The sequence below is a fragment of the Salvelinus fontinalis genome, chromosome 9, assembly GCF_029448725.1.
Source record: "Salvelinus fontinalis isolate EN_2023a chromosome 9, ASM2944872v1, whole genome shotgun sequence".
NCBI lineage: Eukaryota > Metazoa > Chordata > Actinopteri > Salmoniformes > Salmonidae > Salvelinus > Salvelinus fontinalis.
Window position 1 is genome coordinate 50,580,818 of NC_074673.1, and position 16,691 is coordinate 50,597,508.

General features: G+C 41.6%; 1 protein-coding gene across 2 annotated transcripts; it reads right to left on the reverse strand.

Annotated features, from left to right (window-relative positions):
- Positions 1-233: 233 nt before the first annotated feature.
- Positions 234-16,616, reverse strand: LOC129861798 (cation channel sperm-associated protein 2-like). 2 transcript variants are annotated; one of them, XM_055932950.1, is made up of 13 exons: positions 16,128-16,616; positions 15,798-15,981; positions 15,292-15,465; positions 14,752-14,820; positions 12,629-12,801; positions 9,121-9,282; positions 4,348-4,472; positions 3,857-4,035; positions 3,455-3,554; positions 3,170-3,196; positions 2,925-3,010; positions 1,209-1,367; positions 234-745 (listed from the first exon to the last, which is right to left on the reverse strand). In XM_055932950.1, the coding sequence occupies exons 1-13, from the start codon at positions 16,137-16,139 to the stop codon at positions 714-716; spliced, it is 1,482 nt and encodes a 493-aa protein (XP_055788925.1). In that variant the 5' UTR covers positions 16,140-16,616; the 3' UTR covers positions 234-713. The 2 variants fall into 2 exon arrangements, with proteins under 2 accessions (XP_055788925.1, XP_055788924.1); XM_055932949.1 differs by lacking the exon at positions 16,128-16,616 and having other exon boundaries at positions 15,798-15,996.
- Between the last annotated feature and the right edge of the window lie 75 nt (positions 16,617-16,691).

Consider the following 16,691-nt stretch of genomic DNA (forward strand, 5'->3'; position numbering starts at 1 on the left):
CCAAGCAGAGGCCATAGCCCACTTATTCCTTTTTAAGTGGAAATCCGATACCCTGCCATCGCATGCTCACTGAGTTAGGAACGTTATGGCCCATCTTAAACTGGGTTAGTGATGTTATGGCCCATCTCAAACTAGAGAAGGTAAAATATTCCACCCGTGGCTCCTTTAAAAAGTTTTCTAAGGTCTGGCAGCCATTTCTTGACTACTTTGAGAGTAGCCCCTGCGCTGAGCACTTAATGTAGCCTTCTTTTGCATAGGACAGCGTAGGACAGTACCAATGTAACCTCGATGTGTCTAAGATGTCACATGTCAATCTAAGATTGTAGGGAATAATCTTAAGGAGAACTGTGGTGTACACAGTGTATGACCTCCCAGAGGGCTCAGTGACACTGTGTAAGAGTGCCCCCTATTACATATTGGGTGGAACTGTGAGACCATTCAAGTTGACTACTACTAGGAATAAATATATTTGACCTCATTGCCTTAGCCTGGCATCCAAACTGAGGTGAAGTAAAACAACGGTGTGCGCAGCATTCAGTATGGTTCAACCAGGCTGTCGTTGGCTCTCTCTGCCCTCCACATCAGCTTTACTTCTCAAGGGTAAACTAGATGACTAATTGAACATGGACACTGACAATACTGGGAAGAAAAAAACATGTTTTATTTTCTTCCAAAATATGGTGGCTCTTCTGAATAGATGTCGATGTGGGGTCCTATGAGTCGTGCAGGTTAAGCAACGCCTGAGCTGTGTCAGAGAAGACAGAGAGAGTAGGGGGAGTGACAGAGAGACAGACAGAGAGAAAGAGAGAGAGAGATTTTTTTGACTCAAACATACTGTAGGTCTACTGTGTCTATTATGTACTTTACAATGAGGTTCTAAAATGAGGCATACTTATTACATGATCAAGGTATCTGACAAAAACCCAAGAAACCTATTCAGAAGGGAGCTGTTGTTACAATAGTTCAGACTCATTTCTACTAGTCTCGGCTATCAAGACTATTGCAAAGTGCATAGTCTCAAGTGGTTTCCTCTCCCTATCTCATCTCCTTCATCTGCGCTCAGTGCCACCTCTCGCCTTTTGGAGGACCCTACGAGAGATTTGGTTGGGGGGCCCTCACCCCCCGAGCAAAACCTTTTAGTCTCTTCCCCCATCTAAATATAGTCCGGGAGGGGACTACTACTACTACTACTCTGTGTGATTACTTACCTGCCAAGTTCTGCAGTCTCTTCCTCTCGTCCAGGTTGTGCTGGAGCATCTCCAGCAGCTCAAAGTACCTGAAAAGGGAATCCCGGGGCCAGATGACCTTCTCGTCCTCCTCTTGCTCCTGCATCACCTTCATGTTCTCCTCCACGTACGACTCCCAGTCTAACAGAGAGGGATAATACGAGGAAATCAGTTAATTAGGGCATGAAACAGAAAAATGCAGCAGAAAACGAGTCCAGGGATACCCTCTCTGTTTCAGTTTGTTTTAAGTTTGGTGCCTTTATGATGACCCGGATGGCTCAGACTACTCTTTTAGAGTGCATCGTAGTAATGAGATCTCAGTGTCCAGGGCATGTTGGTATGTTCACTGTAATTCTTAACAGAATTGATGTACTGTACCAAATATAATCACACACTCCAAATGTACTCCCTATGATTTATTGGGTATCACCGACATTTTGACACACATTTGGTTCCTTGGAAGTTGTGGGAACGTGTGTTTTTGGTTTCAGATTGGTTCCCAGGAACGGAGCCCTAAGTTTCCTGACGGGTAAAACTGAACTTTTTTTTTTTTTTACGTTCTTAGAACAAAACCAAACATTCCAGACTGTTATGGGAACATTTATTTTTTGGGTTGCAGGGACATTCTGAGAACATTTCACTTGAGTTTCTGGGAGGTATTATTAACTCTGAGAACGGAAATTATAGTTTATTTGAAGGTAATTAAATAACATTCTGAGAACATTCTCTAAATGTTATGAAAGATTTGTTAAGTTATTAGTGAAAGTTTGCCAACAATTACAGTAGGTGTGATCTTGCACACCCTTAACAAGATGGAGGATTAGAGAGTTTTGTTGACGCTGAGAATGGAATGTATATGTAAATAACATTCTTAGAGTGTTCTCTGAAAGTTACTTAAGTTTCTGTGGTTTTTCTGGAAAGTTTCCTTCATGTTCTGAGAACAGAATTTAGAGCTTATTGATGGTGATGTTTTTGGTAACATTTAGAATATTACCAAGAACGGACATAAAAGAGAACCATACATTCTCCGAAAGTTCTGAGAACATTGCTTAAGTTACACCGTTTTTGAGAATGTTCCCAGAATGTAGTCAAAATATTAAATTAAATAGAACCACATGGGAACTTGTGCAGAATGTTCGGTACTGAAATTCCCACAAAAGATTGTTGTTTCTTAAAGTTCTCTGAACAATTTAAGAACATGACTTTAAATAGAACCATGAGGAAACCTGTAAGAAACGTTATGCTGACGTACTGAAATTCCCACAGAAGACCGTTGTTTCTTAACATGAAACAATTTGAGAACATTCCCAATGTCAAACCATTTAGAGAACGTTCTCAGAATACTATCAAAATGTAATTAAATGTAACCATGTGTGAACTTTTAGGAATCGTTCTGTTAAAGTAATGAAAGAAAGTTTTTTTTGTCAAGTTCCTTAAATGTGCTGAGAATGTTCCAAAGCCAAGCAACTATCCTGCACCATTCACAACGCTGTGGGAAGGTTGTATGCAAAATAACCATAGCACAACCTCTAACCTCTCAGCTCTAAAAAACGTAAGGTTCTTAGAATGTTCTTTGTTCTGTGACAAAATAAATGGCTATTTTGTCTCATTCAAGGATTGCAAAGAAATGGTCCCTATTCAAAGTATGATGAGTATATTACGGTGTCCCATTGGTGGTTAGGTTTGAAAAGAACCCACCTTTTTCTGGAATATTACATCTTGTAAACTTTAGTAGATCCTCAGTGGAAAATGACTCTTCACCATCCTCTGCCACTTTGCTCAGCCTAAATGTATATTTGAATATATTAGACCTAACCTGAACTTTTTTCAATTGTGAATTTAAATGAAATTAATGCAATTGTGTCGACATCAAATTGTTTTATACATTTTATGGTATGACAGGGACGAGAACACACATTAAAGGTTATAAGAAACTGTCTTACCCGGCAAATTTCGAATGACTTATCCTCCTACAAAAAGAAAAGCAAAAACATACATTTTTCACGGTATTTGTCAAAAGACATTTCAATGACATCAACATATTTTATCGAAACAAAGGTAATATATTGGTTAGTTTCTATTGGCCCAGCAAGTAATGGTGAACATCAACATCAAAGACATTCTATCTTGAAAAGGATAATAATGTTTCATTTCTTTACTTGTAACGTTACATCTTATTCGCCAATCACGCCGGTCTGAAGAATCCAATAGAACATCTCCACACTCACCTCTTTATGATCTCAGCTTTAAAGAGATCAGCTTTGGCCTGGATCTCAATCTGGTGTACCTCTTTAGAGAGGTCACTCCGGATGGCCTGGAAGTTATTCACTGGACGGACAAAAAGGAAACAGACAATTAGGTAAAAAATCTGAGCATTATCACATTAGCATACCACTTAGACTGCATGCCCAGTAGTATTTATGCAAGGAGTATGGACATTGGAACAGTATGATATAAAGCCGTTTATATCAGTTAGAAATCTTTTTTAAATTTCCATTTTAATGTGAAATATCTAGATAAAAGATAAAAACCCACAAACAGACAAGTCTGAGTCAAAAAGTCAAAAAAAGAAAGAAAATGACATAGCTAAATGGATGCTCTTTATTAAAGCATTACAGGGAAGTACCTACCCATAATACCCACGAAGATATTGCGGAATACGAAGGAGCCTATGAGGAGCCAGAGGATGATGTATAGGCCACATATGGTTTTGTTCAGTTCTGGAACTTTGCGGGTGTCTGCGAGCAGAGCGTACCAGTGATCCATGGTGAAGAGGATGAAGAGGGTGATGAAGGAGTTGTAGATATCTCTGGGAGATGATGAAAGTTCATGAAAACGTGTCAAAAATCTTCAAAGATGTAACATGGCTGTAGGTTTTGTTCCGTAACGGAAATGGATTCTGACCGGTTGGACTCTAACCTTATCTGTAATGTAATATCAAGTGTTTGCATTCTACTTTTGAAGCCTTCTTAAAATGTGTGCGATTTAGGAAAATGTGATGTTTCTCAATGACCACTGTTCACATTAATATCATATTATCATAACTGAGAATGAGAGAAATACTCCTGTTAAATACTTCCAAAGAAATCAAGCTTTCATAGTAAGAGCAAATGTCACACACTTAAAGTTCATGTTGTAGACCAGGCCCTCGACGTTGGAGCGCGTGTAACTCTCGAACAGGATGACTCCAACCACAGCGAAGATATAAGCAAACACCAGCAGCAGTAAGAAGATGAAGGTCATAGACTGTAAACACACAGAGATGTCATGTCATCCTTCAGTAGAATAGTATAGAATAGAGGCACTTCATAACAGTGGGACCATTTCTATGTCCCATGAGGTCACAAAAGGACCACCCATGTATACAGGTAGGACTAATCAAATCATATGTATTACATTCGCCGAATACAACTGGTATTGACTTTACAGTGAAACGCTTGCTTACGAACCTTTAAAAATAATAATATAAAATAGTAACTAACACGAGGAATAAAATAAAATACACAAGAATGGAGCTATATACAGGGAGTACCAGTACCAGATTAATGTGCAGAGGTATGATGTATTTGAGGTAAATACACTACATGACCAAAAGTATGTGGACACCTGCTCGTCAAACATCTCATTCCAAAATCATGGGCATTAATATGGAGTTAATCCCCCTTTTCTGCTATAACAGCCTCCACTCTTCTGGAAAGGCTTTCAACTAGATGTTGGAACATTGCTGCGGGGACTTGCTTCCATTCAGCCACAAGAGCATTAGTGAGGTCGGGCACTGATGTTGGCCGATTAGGCCTGGCTTGCAGTCGGTGTTCTAATTCATCCCAAAGGTGTTCGATAGGGTTCAGGTCAGGGCTCTGTGCAGGCCAGTCAAGTTCTTCCCCACCGATCTCGACAAGCTATTTCTGTATGGATCTCACTCTGTATACAGGGCATTGTCATGCTGAAACAGGAAAGAGCCTTCCCCAAACTGTTGCCACAAAGTTGGGAGTACAGATAGAATGTCATTGTATGCTGTAGTGTTAAGATTTCCCTTCACTGGAACTAAGGGGCCTAGCCCGAACCATGAGAAACAGCCCCAGACCATTATTCCACCTCCATTAAACTTTACAGTTGGCACTATGCATTGGGGCAGGTAGCGTTTTCCTGGCATCTGCCAAACACAGATTAGCCCGTCAGACTGCCAGATGGTGAAGCGTGATTCATCACTCCACAGAATGCATTTCCACTGCTCCAGAGTCCAATGGCGGCAAGCTTTATACCACTACAGGGGAAGCTTGGTATTGAACATGGTGATCTTAGGCTTGTGTGAGGCTACTCGGCCATGGAAATCCATTTCATGAAGCTCCCGACAAACAGTTCTTGTGCTGACGTTGCTTCCAGAAGCAGTTTGGACCTGGGTAGTGAGTGCTGCAACCGAGGACAGACAAGTTTTACGCGTTACGTGTTTCAGCACTCAGGGGTTCTGTTCTGTGAGCTTGTGTGGCCTACCACTTCGCTGCTGATCCGTTGTTGCTCCTAGATGTTTCCACTTCACAATAACAGCACTTACAGTTGAGCGGGACAGCTCTAGCGGGGCAGAAATTTGGCGAACTGACTTGTTGGAAAGGTGGCATCCTATGATGGTGCCACGTTTAAGTCCCTGAGCTTTTCAGTGAGGCCATTCTACTGACAATGTTTGTCTATGGAAATTGCATGGTTGTGTGCTCGATTTTATAGTCCTGTTAGCAACTGGTGTGACTGAAATAGCCAAATTCACTCATTTCAAGGGGTGTCCACATTTTGTATATATAGTGTAGGTACCTAAAGGCAGGGTAAAGCTACTAGGCATCCGGATAGATAATAATATGAGTAAAATAAAGAGTGTGTGTTTGTGTTGTGTCGGTATCCGTGTGTAGTGAATGTGTAGTGTGTGCTCCCTCTCTGGCCTCTAGGTCACCAGGCTGCTCGTTATGGCGCACACCTGTCACCATCGTTACGTGCACCTGTGCATCATCAGACTCACCTGGACTCCATCACTTCCCTGATTACCTTCCCTATATATGTCACTTCGTTTGGTTCCTTCCCCAGGCGTTATTGTTTCTGTTCCAGTGTCATGTTGCTGTGTTGTTTGTGTTTCTTGTTTTGTATTTAGTTGCGTTTATTTATTGAAACACTCACTTCATGAACTTGCTTCCCGACACTCAGCGCACTAGTTATAGAGTGTGTATATGGTATGTGCAGTGCATTCGGAAAGTATTCAAACCCCTTGACTTTTTCCACATTTTGCTACAGCCTTGTTCTAAAATTGATTAAATCCCCCCATAATGACAAAGCAAAAATAGGTTTTTAGATTTTTTTTGCAAATGTATTACAAATAAAAAACAGATACCTTATTTAGTATCTATAAGTATTTAGACCCTTTGCTATGAAATTCAATTGATCTCAGGTGCATCCTGTTTCCATTGATCATCCTTGAGATGTTTCTACAACTTGATTGGAATCCACCTGTCATCAATTAATTTGGAAAGGCACACACCTGTCTATGTAAGGTCCCACAGTTGCATGTCAGAGCAAAAACCAAGCCATGAGGTCGAAGGAATTGTACGTAGAGCTCCAAGACATGGGATTGGGTCGAGGCACATCTCTGGGGAAGGGTAGCAAAACTTTTCTGCAGCATTGAAGATCATCAAGAGCACAGTGGCCTGCATCATTCTTCAATTAAATACATTTTGATCCACCAAGACTCTTCCTAGAGCTGGCCGGCTAGCCAAACTGAGAAATCGGGGGAGAAGGGCCTTGGTCAGGGAGGTGACCAAGAACCAGATGGTCACCCTGACAGAGCTCTAGAGTTCCTCTGTGGAGATGGGAGAACCTTCCAGAAGGACAACCATCTCTGCAGAATTTCACCAATCAGGTATTTATGGTAGAATGGCCAGACAGAAGCCACTCCTCAGTAAAAGGGACATGAAAGCCTGCTTGAAGTTTCCCAAAAGGCACTTGAAGAACTTTCAGACCATGAGAAACAGATTCTCTGGAAACCTGGCGCCATCCCTACGGTGTGCTGTGGGGATGTTTTTTAGTGGCAGGGACTGGGAGACTTGTCAGGATTGAGGGAAAGTTGAATGGAGCAAAGTACAGAGATATCCTTGATGAAAACCTGCTCAGGACCTCAGACTGGGGCGAAGGTTCACCTTCCAACAGGACAATGACCCTAAGCACACAGCCAAGACAATGCAGGAATGGCTTTTGGGACAATTCTCTGAAAGTCCTTGAGTGTCCCAGCCAGAGCCCGGACTTGAACCAGATCGAACATCCCTGAAAATAGCTGAGCAGTGATGCTCCCCATCCAACCTGACAGAGCTTGAGAGGATCTGCAGAGAGGAATGGGAGAAACTCCCCAAATACAGTGCCACGCTTGTAGCGTCATACCCAAGAAGACTGTAATCGCTGCCAAAAGGTGCTTCAACAAAGTACTGAATAAAGGGTCTGAATACTTAAGTAAATGTGATATTTCAGTAAGACATATATTGCAGCTTTTAAAGTTTCTATAATAGGAGACTCTGGAACGAAGCTCATCCATCTTATTCTCGAGTGACTAGACATTTGCCAATAGAACAGACCGGAACGCTTTTCAGTTTTTCTCTTCGCCTCAATTTCACCAGGACTCCACCTCGTCTCCCGCGTTTACGCCTGCAGCGTTTTGGTAGCCCATGGAACAAAGAAATATGGTCCAGTATGAGCAGTGGAACAGCTGAGTCTGAGTTGAAGTCGTATTTTAAGTTGAAATCGAGGTTAGTAACTGTCAATCTGATGTCCAGAAGTGCTTGGCAGTCATGTGATAATAGTATGGCTAGAAGTTGACCATGTTACCTGCCTGGGGCCTCATTTATCAACCCTGTGTAAATGTATCACTAAAATCTGGCGTACGTGGAGATTCTAGGATTTTAGCGCACAACAAATTATTGGGATTCAAACTGTCACACACAACATACACACATGTTTTCATTGATAAATCAGACACATACCAGCCTGAAAAACGTCATCCATTCACCTTTTGTGTTGACAAAAACGCTCTCATTTGCTGTATAATTTGGACATGTTGGAACTGGGCTGTGACTTTTTCAAACCAAAAATGCATGCCATCTATAGCGACTGCCAAATACTGGCCGCACATTCTGGAGGATTGATTGCCATTTTGAACAATTTCAAAATAAATTATACAGCCTTGGGATAAACTGAGATTACAGGCCATGATGTCACTCTCTTATCACACAATTATTCTAAGTAGGCTACTAATTACTTTCGAGCATACTCGGGCTATTGATTGAGCGATGGATAAATGTTAGCCTAATTTGATGTGTAGAGGAAATAAACCAGTCATGTCAGAAAGGAGAGATGCCCTGCAATACGATTATGATTTAGGTCTATATAACACAAGTAAAATAAACATATTAGGCTAATTGCTGCTATGCAATATACTTACAGCAAATGCATGTTTTATCATTAGGCCTACCTTTTAATGTTTTTATTAGTCTACTATTTTTATATTTCCCGTGCCTCACACACTTCCATTTCCCACAAAATAACAATATTTGCTTGCAATACAATTGATCAACCACTAGAAGTTGAGCGTATGCATGAGCTGAGCTGTATGTGGAGATACTCACACTTTCCTGTCAAGTTCAAATGGATAAATGCCTTTGCGAGAACTGGCGTGCAAGGTTGAGTCCTTTTCGTGCACACGCACCTTTGAAAAATGTGTCATTCATGTTTGTCCCACTCCCAAAGTCTGTATCACTCAGTCTCTAAGTGCACAATAAATGCTGACACCAATACAGTGGGAGTGTAAAACTGTTGGATCCATAGACATAGAATGAACAATTATACTGTATTTCTATGGTTGGTTCCCTACCTTGAAAGCTTTGGAGATGGCCAACACGATAAGGCGGATCTGCCTGAATTTAGAAATAATTTTCAGGGAGCGGAGGATACGGAACTTCTTTAGGAGTGCCACAATCTCCAAGTCGTCAGTGTCCACCCCTTTGAAGACCTTCACGATCTCTGGTATAACAGACTGGGGGAGGAGAGAGGTAACCTGAGTACTGTAACTGGGATTTGTACTTGTATGTACAGTACCTCCAGAAAGTATTCACATCCATTCACGGATTCCATTTTGTTGTTACAGCCTGAATTAAAAATGGATGAAATATCAACAAAATAAATTCTCACCCATCTACACAAAATACCCCATAATGACAAAGTGAAAACATGTTTTTAGAAATTGTTGCACATTTATCTCAAATGAAATACAGAAATATCTCATTTACATAAGTATCCACACCCCTGAGTCAATACATGGGATCGCCTTTGGCAGCAAATAGTATTTCTGGGTAAGTCTCTAAGAGCTTTGCACGCCTGGATTGCACAATATAAAATGATATAAGCTAAGTCAAGTTGGTTGTTGATCATTGCTAGACAGCCATTTTCAAGTCTTGCTGTAGATTTTCAAGACGATTTTAAGTCAAAAACTGTAACTTGAGGGCCTCCCGGGTGGCGCAGTGGTCTAGGGCACTGCATCAGAGTCTCTGGGTTCGCGCCCAGGCTCTGTCGCAGCCGGCCGCTGGCGCAGTGCGCGCTAACCAAGGGGGCCAGGTGCACGGTGTTTCCTCCGACACATTGGTGAGTCTGGCTTCCGGGTTGGAGGCGCGCTGTGTTAAGAAGCAGTGCGGCTTGTTTGGGTTGTGCTTCGGAGGACGCATGGCTTTCGACCTTCGTCTCTCCCGAGCCAGTACGGGAGTTGTAGCGATGAGACAAGATAGTAATTACTAGCGATTGGATACCACAAAAATTGGGGAGAAAAGGGGATAAAAAAAATAAAACATTCACTGCAACTCCAGTGTAGATTTGGACTTGTGTTTTAGGTTATTGTCCTGGTGAAATATGAATTCATCTCCCAGTGTCTGGTGGAAAGAAGACTGAACCAGGTGTTCGTCTAAGATTTTGCCTGTGCTTAGCTCCATCCAGCTTTGTTTTTTATTCTGAAAAACTCCCCAGTCCTTAACGATTACAAGCGTACCCATAACATGATGCAGCCACAACTATGCTTGAAAATATGGAGAGTGGTACTCAGTAATGTGTTATATTGGATTTGCCCCAAACATAACGCTTTGTAGGTTAGTATTGTGGATTAACTACAATGTTGTTAATCCATCCTCAGTTTTCTCTTATCACAGCCATTAAACTCTGTAACTGTTTTAAAGTCACCATTGGTCTCATGGTGAAATCCCAGAGCAGTTTCCTTCATCTCTGGCAACTGAGTTAGGAAGGACGCCTGTATCTTTGTACTTACTGGGTGTATTGATAAACCATAACTTCAACATGCTCAAAACTATATTCAACGTCTGCATTGGAAAACCTTCCTGATCTTTGATTCGTCATTGGAAAACCTCCCTGATGTTTGTGGTTGAATCTGTGTTTAGAATTCACTGCTCGACTGAGGGACCTTACAGATAATTATATGTGTGGGGTACAGAGATGAGGTGTTCATTCCAACATCATGTTAAACACTATTACACACAGAGTGAGTCCATGCAACTTAGTATGGTTTCTAACTCCTCTAGCTCCACAATGAGATAGGGTGTAGGCCAGGCAGCAGGGTAGGGTGTAGGCCAGGCAGCAGGGTAGGGTGTAGGCCAGGCAGCAGGGTAGGGTGTAGGCCAGGCAGCAGGGTAGGGTGCAGGCCAGGCAGCAGGGTAGGGTAAAGGCCAGGCAGCAGGGTAGGGTAAAGGCCAGGCAGCAGGGTAGGGTGTAGGGTAGGGTGCAGGCCAGGCAGCGGGGTAGGGTGCAGAGACGCAGACTCTGTCTCGACCTTTAAATCTTTATTGAAAACGAATCTCTTCAGTAGGTCCTATGATTGAGTGTAGTCTGGCCCAGGGGTGTGAAGGTGAACGGAAAGGCACTGGAGCGAAGAACCACCCTTGCTGTCTCTGCCTAGCCGGTTCCTCTCTCTCCACTGGGATTCTCTGCCTCTAACCCTATTATGGGTGCTGAGTCACTAGCTTACTGGTGCAATTCCATGCCGTCCCTACGAGGGGTGCGTCACTTGAGTGGGTTGAGTCTCTGATGTGATCTTCCTGTCCGGGTTGGCGCCCCCCTTGGGTTCGTGCCGTGGGGGAGATCTTCGTGGGCTATACCTTGTCTCCGGGTAGTAAGTTGGTGGTTGAAGTTCTCTCTAGTGGTGTGGGGGCTGTGCTTTGGCAAAGTGGGTGGGGTTATATCCTGCCTGGTTGGCCCTCTCCTGGGGGTGTAGTCGGACGGGGCCACAGTGTCTCCTGACCCGTCCTGTCTCAGCCTCCGGTAATTATGCTGCAATAGTTTGTGTCGGGGGGCTAGGGTCAGTCTGTTATTTCTGGAGTATTTCTCCTGTCTTATCCGGTGTCCTGTGTGAATTTAAGTAGGCTCCCTCTAATTCTCTCTCTCTCTTCTCTCGGAGGACCAGAGCCCTAGCACCATGCCTCAGGACCACCTGGCCTGATGACTCCTTGCTGTCCCCAGTCCACCTGGTCGTGCTGCTGCCTCAGTCTCAACTGTTCTGCCTGCGGCTATGGAACCCTGGCCTGTTCACCGGACATGCTACCTTGTTCCGGACCTGCTGTTTTCGACTCTCTCTCTACCGCACCTGCTCTCTCTAACTCTGAATGATCGGCTATGAAAAGCCAACTGGCATTTACTCCTGAGATGCTGACCTGTTACACACTCTACAACCACTGTGATTATTATTATTTGACCCTGCTGGTCATCTATGAACATTTGAACATCTTTGTCATGTACTGTTATCTCTACCCGGCACAGCCATAAGAGGACTGGCCTCCCCTCAGTGCATGCTTCCTCTCTAGGTTTCTTCCTAGGTTCCTGCCTTTCTAGGGAGTTTTTCCAAGCCACCGTGCTTCTACATCTGCATTGCTTGCTGTTTGGGGTTTTAGGCTGGGTTTCTGTATAGCACTTTGTGACATCGGCTGATGTAAAAAGGGATTAATAAATACATTTGATTGATTGACTTGTTAAGCACATTTTCACTCCTTAACTTATTTAGGCTTGCCATAACAAAGGGATTGAATACTTATTGACTCAAGACATTTCAGCTTTTCATTTTTTATGCATTTGTAAAAATGTCTACAAACATAATTCCACTTTGACATGTGGTATTGTGTGTAGGCACAAAATCTCAATTTAATCTATTTTAAATTCAGGCTGTAACACAACAAAATGTGGAACATTTCAAGGGGTTTGAATACTTTTTGAAGGCACTGTATGTGTATATACATATATATAGGTTATATAGGCATCTATCTACATCACATCTACCGTACATTCACATGGAGATAACTCATTATTAATTTCTTTGCTGGTTTGACTCTTACCAGCATGGTAACAGCAAAATCAAAGATATTCCAGGTGCTTTTCCAGAAGTTCCAGAAGTTGTCCAACCACTTCAATAGGATCTCCAGGAAGAAGATGGCCAGGATGCTCCAGTCCAACATTTCCAGAACCAGTTTCACAATCTCCAGCTTGGGGTCCATGTTGTCAAACAACTCTGGGCAGAAAGAATAGTCAGGTTGCCAGGTCTGCTTCTTGTCCAGCCAACAACAGTCAATGAGTTGGCTAAAGCAAAGATAAATCATCTGCAAACCTTAGAATATATTTTGAAGCTAAGAAAGATCTAGCTTTTGTGTTGATAAAAACATTTTTTTTTAAATTGCCAGGCAAAATAGTTTAGAGATTGGATGATAGTTATTAATGTCGGAGGGGTTACCACCTTTGAGATGGTATGCATGGGCAGCCTTCCAAACCCTAGGAATAGCACCCAAGATAACAAAATATTTCAATGATTCCGCAATCAGGGTAGCAGAAAGATGCTGCAAGAAAGGATTAAGCAAATCAGCCCCAGTGGATTTTTCTTTACATTAATCTTAAGCAAGGTGTCAATCACATCTCAGTAGAAAGTTGTTGAAATTAAAACAAAGATTCAGTAGAAGTTGACTGATCTTTCATTGAGCCAACTGGAGGTTGGGCGACTAACTGACCAGCATCAGTTAAACCACCATTTCTTTCAAATTAAAAGCCCGCTGAGATAAAATGCTGATTAAAAGCATCGCTCATCTGATTTTTCTCAGTAATGATGCCAGTCTGACACGATTTGCTTAGGCGAGGAAGGGGAGGAATTTCCACGTTTCAGTGCATTAACTGTTTTCCCAAAATGTTACGGCTCACCAGCAGAGTCTGAGATAGAACTTAGAAAGCAGCTTGATTTAGCTTTCTTAATTAAGGAAGTGTATCTATTTCTCAATTGCCTGAAACACTCCCAATCAGCTACCGAGTCAGTTTGTCTGCCAGAGACACAGTATAAAAATGGATGAAAAAAGTTATAGAGCCAGTTTAGGGTCAGGCATGCAGCCGATAGAGGAAAGCTCAGAGCAAAACATACAGTAGTATCTTGAAGAGATACTTGGGGAGTTAAGTTTTTAAAATTCATCTTCAGAATTATATGAAGATCAAAGTGTTTTGTTTCGTATCTCTAATACGTGCAATGATCACCAATGTCATTAGCAAAACATCACTTACTTAATTAGGTTAATCAGCGAGGACTTTGCTGGATTTCTTACATGAATCAGTGTAGGTTTGGAGATTAGTTGAGTCAGGTTATAGTCCAGACAAATATTCTTTAAATGATCAGAGGCCATGTTAAGCCAATCCAGTTTCAAATCTTCTAACATAACTAATTCAGATTACATAAAATGTTATAAATACTCAGAAATAGTACCAACAGCATCCGTCAATGCAGCAGGAGGGCAGTAAATCCCTGCTACAAACAAGTTAGTATTTTGGCATAAAGCCACATCTATAAGCAAACACTCACACTTTTTGTGGATAGTGACACTTAGAGAACATGCATTGATTTCACATGTATAGCCACCCCTCACTCTTTTTTCAGGATATCACGCCTGAAGATGTTGTAATCCCCAATTCCAATGTCCTTATTCATAATCAAACCACTGAGCCAGGTCTTTGTGAGAAACAGAATATCAGGGTATGTGTCATGCACCCAGAAATCAAGAAGGTCCATCTTTGACATGACGTTCATGTGCAACAGCCCAAGCCCTCTAATTGATTTGAAAACCGAGGGGGTATCCATTTGTGGAATTCACATTAGAACTAATTGCACTGGTCGAGCTAACCCCTATCTGCTGACAGAGTTATCGCTGGAATGACAGTGGTATTCAGGGGAGTTAGAGGAACATAAATTAGGTTACTTACATTGACCACACAACCATTTCTACGGGAAATAACATGCTTTCCATGTCCTCTGTTGCTAACTAGGACAGGGGGGACTGGAGCACTAACAGACCCGGACCGTACACTTTGAAATATAGACGTGTGGACATATGGGAATAATATGGGAATAATATGGGAATAAAATGCATTACAAGTGTTAATGATTATTTAACATTGAATTGATATGATGAGAGAGTTTGATATTTCTTACCTGCTTGTATCTCCAATACAATGGTGTTCAGAATGATGAGGATGACAATGATATTCCTAAATATTTTACCTTGAGAATTTTGTCAAGTACACAGTACACTTGAAAGAAATATGTGCAAAGCTATTTCCTGAGACAACACTTGTTCACTTGTAATGTTCCTATGAAAAATCATGAAAAGCACTGAAAAACTCTTGAGCCCAAACAACAAAAAAGACATACATGAGTCTCAAGTCCATCACTGTAGTAGAACCCCCCCCCCCCCCCAAAAAAAATAATATACATATATTAGGGGAGTTAATTTTTTAAAATTCATCTTCATAATTATATGAAGATCAAAGTGTTTTGTTTCGTATCTCTAATACGTGCAATTATCACCAATGTCATTAGCATATATATATATAGGTAGTTTGTTAAGTTTTTTTTTTAATGGCTTGTATCTATAGGGTTAATTGCTTTACGCCATTGCAGTTCCATTACATTTACAGGTACAACTAAAACCCTAGGCTTTGGTTTTCCATTCAGGACTGGGTGTAAGGATACTCTCTAGAATCCAGTGGGCAAACATGTTCAAGGGCGGATAGTTGGCATGGAGGTTCTCCAGTCGTCCCTGGCGACGGCGGTCCATGGTGATGGTGCTGCCCCTCTGGGGGGAGATATCGAAACGCACCAGCTGGTGTGTGTCCTTCCCCATCAGACTGGTGTAGATCTCCTCGTCTGTCACAGACAGACAGACACGAGACAGACACGAGACAGACACGAGACAGACACGAGACAGACACGAGACAGACACGAGACAGACACGAGACAGACACGAGACAGACACGAGATAGCATCCTTGTTATTTAGCAATACCTTCTTAAAAACAATACACACAATAAAATCACAGTATTCCTGTATTTTAAAGTGTAGGCCAAGCAGGACCAAAATGTGTAATCATCTGAAGTAAACATACTTCTACAAATCTTTTCACATACAAACACCTCTAATCTCAAAACTACTGAGGCCGGTTTCATTCAGACCAAATAGGAAGCATTACTGTGGGCTACCTAAAACATCATTGGTGCAGTATTTGGGGCTTCCTCTCTGCTCCTCCTGTAACTGGTCCAGCAGAGAGAAGGTCTGGATGAGTTTGGACCTGACCGCCTCTGCTCTGGGAAGGAACTTCTCATTGGTTGACTTGTCCCTCTCATTATGGCTGTTGTAGGAGGGAAGATCCATGGAGGGGGGCTCCTGGAAAATGACCATGCAAATTACGGCAATTGTTGTCAGTGATTAGACCCTGAATTTACAGTAAAGTTTTTAAAGAATGCCATTCATATGACAATTTGGATGGCCATAAATTCACAACATGAAATAGTCTTGTTAATATTACTTACCTGTGTCCCCATTTGTCTATATGAATACCGTTCAGCTAAGCAAAACGAAAACAGTTTGACATGATTTCACCTAAGCAGTTTAAAATGACAGAAATTTTCCCTTCAACAGAACACACATTTGTCATAAATCGAAATGGTATTTTACTATGTGTGACGTCACAACAGTATAATCGTTCTAGAACGTAATCTCTCACCTCTTATTACATCGTTCATCAAAACCTGTTTGATGTTGTCTGTACTCCATAAATCAATCAACTCTGTCAGGCTCTTAGTTTAAAATACTGTAGTGATTAATACATGTAAAAGTATTGTATCATCTGACACAGAACATTTGTTTGGAAAGAAAAACACAATTTATCAATAGTAATGAATAAGCAATGAACATTATAATACATACTATTTTAATATCTGTGATTTTATATTTTTCCCACAACAAATAACGTTTGTTGTACTGTATTTAGATTAATTGAACTCTGTGATCAATATTATCAGTATCAATTTTGCGATTTAAATCAAATAAAAATAAAGGGGATGAATGGGGATTGGTAGTGAACAAGGAAATCA